General features: G+C 48.3%; 1 protein-coding gene across 1 annotated transcript in view; it reads left to right on the top strand.

The window, feature by feature from the left end:
* dcst2 (DC-STAMP domain containing 2) overlaps positions 1–12399 on the top strand; it is a 67560-nt gene that overhangs the window by 29598 nt on the left and 25563 nt on the right. The window contains 1 exon segment of the mRNA XM_060820649.1: positions 7056–7213. Coding sequence (XP_060676632.1) covers positions 7056–7213 — 158 coding nt within the window.

A 12399-nucleotide genomic window follows, 5' to 3' on the forward strand; every position in this document is an offset into this window, starting at 1 on the left:
CTGATGTGGTGATATTGGGGACAGTCACTACCTGATGTGGTGATATTGGGGGACAGTCAGTATCTGATGTGGTGATATTGGGGACAGTCAGTATCTGATGTGGTGATATTGGGGGACAGTCAGTATCTGATGTGGTGATATTGGGGGACAGTCAGTATCTGATGTGGTGATATTGGGGACAGTCAGTATCTGATGTGGTGATATTGGGGACAGTCAGTATCTGATGTGGTGATATTGGGGGACAGTCAGTATCTGATGTGGTGATATTGGGGACAGTCAGTATCTGATGTGGTGATATTGGGGGACAGTCAGTATCTGATGTGGTGATATTGGGGACAGTCACTACCTGATGTGGTGATATTGGGGGACAGTCAGTATCTGATGTGGTGATATTGGGGACAGTCAGTATCTGATGTGGTGATATTGGGGGACAGTCAGTATCTGATGTGGTGATATTGGGGACAGTCAGTATCTGATGTGGTGATATTGGGGGACAGTCAGTATCTGATGTGGTGATATTGGGGACAGTCAGTATCTGATGTGGTGATATTGGGGTCAGTCAGTATCTGATGTGGTGATATTGGGGGACAGTCAGTATCTGATGTGGTGATATTGGGGGACAGTCAGTATCTGATGTGGTGATATTGGGGACAGTCAGTATCTGATGTGGTGATATTGGGGGACAGTCAGTATCTGATGTGGTGATATTGGGGACAGTCAGTATCTGATGTGGTGATATTGGGGGACAGTCAGTATCTGATGTGGTGATATTGGGGGACAATCAGTATCTGATGTGGTGATATTGGGGGACAGTCAGTATCTGATGTGGTGATATTGGGGACAGTCAGTATCTGATGTGGTGATATTGGGGGACAATCAGTATCTGATGTGGTGATATTGGGGGACAGTCAGTATCTGATGTGGTGATATTGGGGACAGTCAGCATCTGATGTGGTGATATTGGGGGACAGTCAGTATCTGATGTGGTGATATTGGGGGACAGTCAGCATCTGATGTGGTGATATTGGGGGACAGTCAGTATCTGATGTGGTGATATTGGGGACAGTCAGTATCTGATGTGGTGATATTGGGGGACAGTCAGTATCTGATGTGGTGATATTGGGGGACAATCAGTATCTGATGTGGTGATATTGGGGACAGTCAGCATCTGATGTGGTGATATTGGGGGACAGTCAGTATCTGATGTGGTGATATTGGGGGACAGTCAGCATCTGATGTGGTGATATTGGGGACAGTCAGTATCTGATGTGGTGATATTGGGGGACAGTCAGTAACTGATGTGGTGATATTGGGGGACAGTCAGTATCTGATGTGGTGATATTGGGGGAAAGTCAGTATCTGATGTGGTGATATTGGGGGACAGTCAGTATCTGATGTGGTGATATTGGGGGACAGTCAGTATCTGATGTGGTGATATTGGGGGAAAGTCAGTATCTGATGTGGTGATATTGGGGGACAGTCAGTATCTGATGTGGTGATATTGGGGGTCAGTCAGTATCTGATGTGGTGATATTGGGGGACAGTCAGTATCTGATGTGGTGATTATGGGGACAGTCAGTATCTGATGTGGTGATATTGGTGGACAGTCAGTATCTGATGTGGTGATATTGGGGGACAGTCAGTATCTGATGTGGTGATATTGGGGACAGTCAGTATCTGATGTGGTGACATTGCGGGACAGTCAGTATCTGATGTGGTGATATTGGGGACAGTCAGTATCTGATGTGGTGATATTGGGGACAGTCAGCATCTGATGTGGTGATATTGGGGGACAGTCAGTATCTGATGTGGTGATATTGGGGGTCAGTCAGTCTCTGATGTGGTGATATTGGGGGACAGTCAGCATCTGATGTGGTGATATTGGGGGACAGTCAGTATCTGATGTGGTGATATTGGGGACAGTCAGTATCTGATGTGGTGATATTGGGGGACAGTCAGTATCTGATGTGGTGATATTGGGGACAGTCAGCATCTGATGTGGTGATATTGGGGGACAGTCAGCATCTGATGTGGTGATATTGGGGACAGTCAGCATCTGATGTGGTGATATTGGGGGACAGTCAGTATCTGATGTGGTGATATTGGGGGTCAGTCAGTCTCTGATGTGGTGATATTGGGGGACAGTCAGTATCTGATGTGGTGATATTGGGGGACAGTCAGTATCTGATGTGGTGATATTGGGGGTCAGTCAGTCTCTGATGTGGTGATATTGGGGACAGTCAGTATCTAATGTGGTGATATTGGGGTCAGTCAGTATCTGATGTGGTGATATTGGGGGACAATCAGTATCTGATGTGGTGATATTGGGGACAGTCAGCATCTGATGTGGTGATATTGGGGGACAGTCAGTATCTGATGTGGTGATATTGGGGACAGTCAGTATCTGATGTGGTGATATTGGGGGACAGTCAGTATCTGATGTGGTGATATTGGGGACAGTCAGTATCTGATGTGGTGATATTGGGGACAGTCAGTATCTGATGTGGTGATATTGGGGGTCAGTCAGTCTCTGATGTGGTGATATTGGGGGACAGTCAGTATCTGATGTGGTGATATTGGGGGACAGTCAGCATCTGATGTGGTGATATTGGGGACAGTCAGCATCTGATGTAGTGATAATGGGGGACAGTCAGTATCTGATGTGGTGATATTGGGGGTCAGTCAGTAACTGATGTGGTGATATTGGGGGACAATCAGTATCTGATGTGGTGATATTGGGGACAGTCAGTATCTGATGTGGTGATATTAGGGGACAGTCAGTATCTGATGTAGTGTTATTGGGGTCAGTCAGTATCTGATGTGGTGATATTGGGGGACAATCAGTATCTGATGTGGTGATATTAGGGGTCAGTCAGTATCTGATGTGGTGATATTGGGGGACAGTCAGTATCTGATGTGGTGATATTGGGGGAAAGTCAGTATCTGATGTGGTGATATTGGGGGACAGTCAGTATCTGATGTGGTGATATTGGGGGTCAGTCAGTATCTGATGTGGTGATATTGGGGGACAGTCAGTATCTGATGTGGTGATTATGGGGACAGTCAGTATCTGATGTGGTGATATTGGTGGACAGTCAGTATCTGATGTGGTGATATTGGGGGACAGTCAGTATCTGATGTGGTGATATTGGGGACAGTCAGTATCTGATGTGGTGACATTGCGGGACAGTCAGTATCTGATGTGGTGATATTGGGGACAGTCAGTATCTGATGTGGTGATATTGGGGACAGTCAGCATCTGATGTGGTGATATTGGGGGACAGTCAGTATCTGATGTGGTGATATTGGGGGTCAGTCAGTCTCTGATGTGGTGATATTGGGGGACAGTCAGCATCTGATGTGGTGATATTGGGGGACAGTCAGTATCTGATGTGGTGATATTGGGGACAGTCAGTATCTGATGTGGTGATATTGGGGGACAGTCAGTATCTGATGTGGTGATATTGGGGACAGTCAGCATCTGATGTGGTGATATTGGGGGACAGTCAGCATCTGATGTGGTGATATTGGGGACAGTCAGCATCTGATGTGGTGATATTGGGGGACAGTCAGTATCTGATGTGGTGATATTGGGGGTCAGTCAGTCTCTGATGTGGTGATATTGGGGGACAGTCAGTATCTGATGTGGTGATATTGGGGGACAGTCAGTATCTGATGTGGTGATATTGGGGGTCAGTCAGTCTCTGATGTGGTGATATTGGGGACAGTCAGTATCTAATGTGGTGATATTGGGGTCAGTCAGTATCTGATGTGGTGATATTGGGGGACAATCAGTATCTGATGTGGTGATATTGGGGACAGTCAGCATCTGATGTGGTGATATTGGGGGACAGTCAGTATCTGATGTGGTGATATTGGGGACAGTCAGTATCTGATGTGGTGATATTGGGGTCAGTCAGTATCTGATGTGGTGATATTGGGGACAGTCAGTATCTGATGTGGTGATATTGGGGACAGTCAGTATCTGATGTGGTGATATTGGGGGTCAGTCAGTCTCTGATGTGGTGATATTGGGGGACAGTCAGTATCTGATGTGGTGATATTGGGGGACAGTCAGCATCTGATGTGGTGATATTGGGGACAGTCAGCATCTGATGTAGTGATAATGGGGGACAGTCAGTATCTGATGTGGTGATATTGGGGGTCAGTCAGTAACTGATGTGGTGATATTGGGGGACAATCAGTATCTGATGTGGTGATATTGGGGACAGTCAGTATCTGATGTGGTGATATTAGGGGACAGTCAGTATCTGATGTAGTGTTATTGGGGTCAGTCAGTATCTGATGTGGTGATATTGGGGGACAATCAGTATCTGATGTGGTGATATTAGGGGTCAGTCAGTATCTGATGTGGTGATATTGGGGGACAGTCAGTATCTGATGTGGTGATATTGGGGGACAATCAGTATCTGATGTGGTGATATTGGGGACAGTCAGTATCTGATGTGGTGATATTGGGGGACAGTCAGCATCTGATGTGGTGATATTGGGGACAGTCAGTATCTGATGTGGTGATATTGGGGACAGTCAGTATCTGATGTGGTGATATTGGGGGACAGTCAGTATCTGATGTGGTGATATTGGGGACAGTCAGTATCTGATGTGGTGATATTGGGGGACAGTCAGTATCTGATGTGGTGATATTGGGGGACAATCAGTATCTGATGTGGTGATATTGGGGACAGTCAGTATCTGATGTGGTGATATTGGGGGACAGTCAGTATCTGATGTGGTGATATTGGGGACAGTCAGTATCTGATGTGGTGATATTGGGGGACAATCAGTATCTGATGTGGTGATATTGGGGGACAGTCAGTATCTGATGTGGTGATATTGGGGACAGTCAGCATCTGATGTGGTGATATTGGGGGACAGTCAGTATCTGATGTGGTGATATTGGGGGACAGTCAGCATCTGATGTGGTGATATTGGGGGACAGTCAGTATCTGATGTGGTGATATTGGGGACAGTCAGTATCTGATGTGGTGATATTGGGGGACAGTCAGTATCTGATGTGGTGATATTGGGGGACAATCAGTATCTGATGTGGTGATATTGGGGACAGTCAGCATCTGATGTGGTGATATTGGGGGACAGTCAGTATCTGATGTGGTGATATTGGGGGACAGTCAGCATCTGATGTGGTGATATTGGGGACAGTCAGTATCTGATGTGGTGATATTGGGGGACAGTCAGTAACTGATGTGGTGATATTGGGGGACAGTCAGTATCTGATGTGGTGATATTGGGGGAAAGTCAGTATCTGATGTGGTGATATTGGGGGACAGTCAGTATCTGATGTGGTGATATTGGGGGTCAGTCAGTATCTGATGTGGTGATATTGGGGGACAGTCAGTATCTGATGTGGTGATATTGGGGGAAAGTCAGTATCTGATGTGGTGATATTGGGGGACAGTCAGTATCTGATGTGGTGATATTGGGGGTCAGTCAGTATCTGATGTGGTGATATTGGGGGACAGTCAGTATCTGATGTGGTGATATTGGGGGACAGTCAGTATCTGATGTGGTGATATTGGTGGACAGTCAGTATCTGATGTGGTGATATTGGGGGACAGTCAGTATCTGATGTGGTGATATTGGGGACAGTCAGTATCTGATGTGGTGACATTGCGGGACAGTCAGTATCTGATGTGGTGATATTGGGGACAGTCAGTATCTGATGTGGTGATATTGGGGACAGTCAGCATCTGATGTGGTGATATTGGGGGACAGTCAGTATCTGATGTGGTGATATTGGGGGTCAGTCAGTCTCTGATGTGGTGATATTGGGGGACAGTCAGCATCTGATGTGGTGATATTGGGGGACAGTCAGTATCTGATGTGGTGATATTGGGGACAGTCAGTATCTGATGTGGTGATATTGGGGGACAGTCAGTATCTGATGTGGTGATATTGGGGGTCAGTCAGTCTCTGATGTGGTGATATTGGGGGACAGTCAGTATCTGATGTGGTGATATTGGGGGACAGTCAGCATCTGATGTGGTGATATTGGGGGACAGTCAGTATCTGATGTGGTGATATTGGGGGACAGTCAGCATCTGATGTGGTGATATTGGGGGACAGTCAGTATCTGATGTGGTGATATTGGGGGTCAGTCAGTCTCTGATGTGGTGATATTGGGGACAGTCAGTATCTAATGTGGTGATATTGGGGTCAGTCAGTATCTGATGTGGTGATATTGGGGGACAATCAGTATCTGATGTGGTGATATTGGGGACAGCCAGCATCTGATGTGGTGATATTGGGGGACAGTCAGTATCTGATGTGGTGATATTGGGGACAGTCAGTATCTGATGTGGTGATATTGGGGGACAGTCAGTATCTGATGTGGTGATATTGGGGACAGTCAGTATCTGATGTGGTGATATTGGGGACAGTCAGTATCTGATGTGGTGATATTGGGGGTCAGTCAGTCTCTGATGTGGTGATATTGGGGGACAGTCAGTATCTGATGTGGTGATATTGGGGGACAGTCAGCATCTGATGTGGTGATATTGGGGACAGTCAGCATCTGATGTAGTGATAATGGGGGACAGTCAGTATCTGATGTGGTGATATTGGGGGTCAGTCAGTAACTGATGTGGTGATATTGGGGGACAATCAGTATCTGATGTGGTGATATTGGGGACAGTCAGTATCTGATGTGGTGATATTAGGGGACAGTCAGTATCTGATGTAGTGTTATTGGGGTCAGTCAGTATCTGATGTGGTGATATTGGGGACAGTCAGTATCTGATGTGGTGATATTGGGGGACAGTCAGTATCTGATGTGGTGATATTGGGGGACAGTCAGTATCTGATGTGGTGATATTGGGGGACAATCAGTATCTGATGTGGTGATATTGGGGGTCAGTCAGTATCTGATGTGGTGATATTGGGGGAAAGTCAGTATCTGATGTGGTGACATTGCGGGTCAGTCAGTATCTGATGTGGTGATATTGGGGGACAGTCAGTATCTGATGTGTTGATATTGGGGACTGTTAGCATCTGATGTGGTGATATTGTCTCCTCAGGGCATTGGTATATCGGAAAAACTACCTGTTCCGCGATGACTATGATAATTGTTACATCACCAATCAGTTTGTGGATATCGACATCATGAGGGCAAAGACTGGGAAAAGTACCATTCTCCCGCTGCGATTCCAGGAAGCATGTAGATATATCCGGCCATGTGAGTTGCAGCTCAGGATCTCACACATGCTGCGATATTTAGTCAGGCTCACCCCCACAGAACATCCCTCTGACCATCAACTGACCTGTCTAGCCTCGCAATCACCCTTTGCGCCTCTCTGTTCCATTAACCTTTACCTCTCAACTGTTCCCCCAAGCATCTCTATTAAGCGTTTGTTAAATGCTGGACAGAGTTTTGTATGTGCGTGTGTGTGTGTGAGAGAGAGAGAGATAGTTTGTGAGTCTTTGTATGTGAGAGAGAGAGTGTGCGTGTGAGATAGAGGGTGTGATTGAGAGAGAATGTGCATCTGAGAGAGAATGAGAGTGTGTATTGAGAGAGAGTGTGCGTGAGAGAGTGTGTGTATGTGAGAGACACTGTGCATGTGAGTGAGTATGTGTGTGAGTGTGTGTATGTGAGAGGAGAAAGTGAGGTCTGCAGATGCTGGAGATCAGAGCTGAAAATGTGTTGCTGGAAAAGCGCAGCAGGTCAGGCAGCATCCAAGGAACAGGAAATTCGACGTTTCGGGCATAAGCCCTTCCTTAGGAATGAGGAAAGTGTGTCCAGCAGGCTCAGCTAAAAGGTAGGGAGGAGGGACTTGGGGGAGGGGCGATGGAGATGTGATAGGTGGAAGGAGGTCAAGGTGAGGGTGATAGGCCGGAGTTGGGTGGGGGCGGAGAGGTCAGGAAGAAGATTGCAGGTTAGGAGGGTGGTGCTGAGTTCGAGGGAATCGACTGAGACAAGGTGGGGGGAGGGGAAATGAGGAAACTGGAGAAATCTGAGTTCATCCCTTGTGGTTGGAGGGTTCCCAGGCGGAAGATGAGGCGCTCTTCCTCCAACTTCAGGAATGAGGAAAGTAAGGACTTATGCCCGAAACGTCGAATCTCCTGTTCCTTGGATGCTGCCTGACCTGCTGCGCTTTTCCAGCAACACATTTTCACCTGTGTATGTAAGAGATACTGTGCATGTGAGAGAGTATGTGTGCGTGAGAGAGTGTATGTATGTAAGAGATACTGTGCATGTGAGAATGTGTGTGTTACTGGGAGTATGTTTGTGAGAGAGAATGCGAAAGAGAGAGACGGTGCGTGTGAGAGTATGTGTGTAAGAGAGAGAGTATGTGTGCGTGAGACAGTGTGTGTGTGTGTAAGAGAGAGAGTATGTGTGAGAGAGAGTGTGAGAGTGTGTGTATGTGAGAGAGTATGTGTGTGAGAGAGAGTGTGCGCGGGTTTGTGTGTGTGAGACTGTGTGTAGGGGAGGGGGAGTGTGTGCGTGTGCGAGATAGTGTGACTGAGGGTGAATGTGTATGTGTGAGTGTATGTGTGTGTGTGTTTGTCTGTGAGGGTGTGTATGTGAGGCTATGAGTGTGTGACAATGTGTGTCCGAGGGTCTGTGTGAGATTGTATATATGTGAGGGTGTGTGTGTGTTTGTGTGTAGGGGGAGGGGGGACTGTGTTTGTGTGTGTGTGTCTGTGTGTGAGTGTGTGTCTGAGGGTGTGTGTGCATGTGTGCGAGTGTATGTCTGTGAGGGTGTGTGTGTGAGGGTATGTGTGTGCGAGAGCATGTGTCTGAGGGTGTGCGTGAGATTGAATGTATGTGTGAGAGTGTGTGCGTGAGGGTGTGCGTGCACTTGTGAGAGAGTGTATGTGAGAGAGTATAAAACAGTGTGTGTGGGAAAGTGTGTGTGTGAGTGTGTGCGCATGACAGTGTGTGTATGTGAGAGAGAGTGTGTGCGTGACAGTGTGTGTGAGAGATGGTGCGTGTGAAAGTGTGTGTGTAAGAGAGAGATTATGTGTGAGAGAGAGTGTGAGAGTGTGCGTATGTGAGAGCGAGTGTGTGTTTAGTGAGAAGGTGTATGAATGGGAGTGTGTGTGTTTGCTACAATCAGAGATTTTCACCTCTCTCCGAGTAACCCCACGGTTCCATGTCCAACACTTTCTACAAGTCCTGGTACACCGCATCCACCGCATTTCCCTGCTCCACCAGTCATCTCCTCAACCTGACCCTACTTCCCCCACAGCTGAAACCTCTCCTGGTAACTTCTAAACATTTTCTCTTCAATTAGACACATGAACTCAGCACCCAGCGCTCTGTAACTGTCAGACTGCCCACAAAACCGTAAACCACCTTGAGCCTACCCCGCCATTCAGTCACATCTTGGCTGGTCTTTATCATGAACTGAGCTGCACTCTCACCCTTAACCCTTCACTGTTCAAGGATCCTTGCCTTTAAACAAACACTCGGATGTGGTGGATGCGGTGTACCAGGACTTGTAGAAAGTGTTGGACATGGAACCGTGGGGTTACTCGGAGAGAGGTGAAAATCTCTGATTGTAGCAAACACACACACTCCCATCTCACTAAACACACACTTGCTCTCACATACGCACACTCTCACACTCTCTCTCACACATAATCTCTCTCTTACACACACACTTTCACACGCACCATCTCTCACACACACTGTCACGCACACACTCTCTCACATACACACACTGCCATGCGCACACACTCACACACACACTTTCTCACACACACTGTTTTACACTCTCTCACATACACTCTCTCACAAGTGCACGCACACCCTCACACACACACTCTCACACATACATTCAATCTCACGCACACCCTCAGACACACGCTCTCGCACACACATACCCTCACACACACACCCTCACAGACATACACTCGCACACGTGCACACACACCCTCAGACACACAGACACACACACACACACAAACACAGTCCCCCCTCCCCCTACACACAAACACACACACACCCTCACATATATACAATCTCACACAGACCCTCGGACACACATAGCCTCAACTGGGCGGGGAATTCCCAACCCCTTGGGTCAAGAAATCCCTCCTCGGCTCAGTCCGAAACCTGCTCCCCTTTATTTTGAGGCTATGCCCCTCGTTCTAGTCTCACCCACCCGCGGAAAGACCCTCCCTGCGTCGATCTGATCTCATCCCTTCAGCCTTTTATATGTTTCGATGACATCCCCACCCCTCCCCCCAATTCCAATGAGTGCTTTCCCAGTTGACTCAGTGAGGCCCACCTCGGAACTCCAGCATCAACCTCTGCTCCTCTCCTCCAGGCCCCAGGATATCCTTTGTTGCATTAAGGAGACCAAACCTTCGATTCATCTATGAGGTTTGCTAAAAGACTCAGACGATGGCAGTGAGGAGGTGTTGTTGAACACGTACAAGACCCTTGCGAGAGTTGGAGCATTGTGAAGGGTTGTGGGCGCCAGATTATGGGATCCCCTCGGAGAGAGGGTGACAGAAGCAGTTGAGAGGCAGAGGGACGTACAGCACGGAAACAGACCCTTCGGCCCAACTCGTCCATGCTGACCCAGATATCACAAACTAGCCTAGTCCCATTTGCCAGCACCTGGCCCATATCCCTTCAAACCCTTCCTACCTATGTCCCCATCCAGATGCCTTTTAAATGCTGTCATTGTACCAGCCCCCACCACTTCCTCTGGCAACTCATTCCACACATGTACCACCCTCTGTGTGAAAAGATTGCCTCTTGGGTCCCTTTCCCCTCACCCTAAACCTATGCCCCTCTAGTTCTGGACTCCCCCACCCCAGGGTAAAGACCTTGTCTATTCACCCTATCCATGCCCCCCTCATGATTTTATAACCTCTATAAGGTCACCCCTCAGCCTCCGACGCTCCAGGGAAATAACTGAAGATGACCCAAGGAGATCTACAGCCAGAGGGAGACAGACACCATTGATGACAGCTGCTTTCTGCTTTTGAAAATTAAGTTGATGCAATTTGAACAAGGACTTTTATTGAATCAGTATCTTGTTATAGAGTGGGAGGTAGGTAACAGGCCTTTAAGTCTGTTGGACGACACGGTGGCACAGTGGTTAGCACTGCTGCCTCACAGCGCCTGAGACCTGGGTTCAATTCCCGACTCAGGCGATAGACTGTGTGGAGTTTGCACATTCTCCCCGTGTCTGCGTGGGTTTCCTCCGGGTGCTCCAGTTTCCTCCCACACTCCAAAGATGTGCGGGTCAGGTGAATTGGCCATGCTAAATTGCCCGTAGTGTTAGGTAAGGGGTAAATGTAGGGGTATGGGTGGGTAGCGCTTCGGCGGGTCGGTGTGGACTTGTTGGGCTGAAGGGCCTGTTTCCACACTGTAAGTAATCTAATCTAATCTAATCAAAGTGTTGCTGAACAAAGAGACCTTGGAGTGCAGGTTCATAGCTCCTTGAAAGTGGAGTTGCAGGTAGATAGGATAGTGAAGGCGGCGTTTGGTATGTTTTCCTTTATTGGTCAGAGTATTGAGTACAGGAGTTGGGAGGTCATGTTGCGGCTGTACAGGGCATTGGTTAGGCCACTGTTGGAATATTGCGTGCAATTCTGGGTCTCCTTCCTATCGGAAAGATGTTGTGAAACTTGAAAGGGTTCAGAAAAGATTGACAAGGATGTTGGAGGGTTTGAGCTACAGGGAGAGGCTGAACAGGCTGGGGCTGTTTTCCCTGGAGCGTCGGAGGCTGAGGGGGTGACCTTATAGAGGTTTATAAAATCATGAGGGGCATGGATAGGGTAAATAGACAAGGTCTTTTCCCTGGGGTGGGGGGAGTCCAGAACTAGAGGGGCATAGGTTTAGGATGAGAGGGGGAAAGATATAAAAGAGACCTAAGGGGCAACATTTTCACACAGAGGGTGGTACGTGTGTGGAATGAGCTGCCAGAGGAAGTGGTGGAGGCTGGTACAATTGCAACATTTAAAAGGCATCTGGATGGGGACATGGATAGGAAGGGTTTGGAGGGATATGGGCCGGGTGCTGGCAGGTGGGACTAGATTGGGTTGAGATATCTGGTCGGCGTGGACGGGTTGGGCCGAAGGGTCTGTTTCCATGCTGTATGACTCTATGAGTTTGCGGCCCCCATTCTCACCCCCACCCTCACTCCCAATGGGAGAGAGTCCCCCATTCTCCTCCCCCCCCCATTCTCGTGGGATCGAGCCCCCGTTTTCCCTCCCACTTCCCGTGGGATTGAGCCTCCCATTTTCCCTCCATTCCCCGTGGGAGCGAGGCCCCCATTCTCCCCCCCACTTCCCGTTGGAGCAAGTCCCCCATTTCCCCCCTTCCCAATGGGAGCGAGACCCCCATTTCCTCCCTACACCCCATGGGAGTGAGACCCCCATTCTCCTCCCCCCTTCCCAGTG

The sequence above is a fragment of the Hemiscyllium ocellatum genome, chromosome 50 (genome assembly GCF_020745735.1).
Source record: "Hemiscyllium ocellatum isolate sHemOce1 chromosome 50, sHemOce1.pat.X.cur, whole genome shotgun sequence".
Classification (NCBI taxonomy): Eukaryota; Metazoa; Chordata; class Chondrichthyes; order Orectolobiformes; family Hemiscylliidae; genus Hemiscyllium; species Hemiscyllium ocellatum.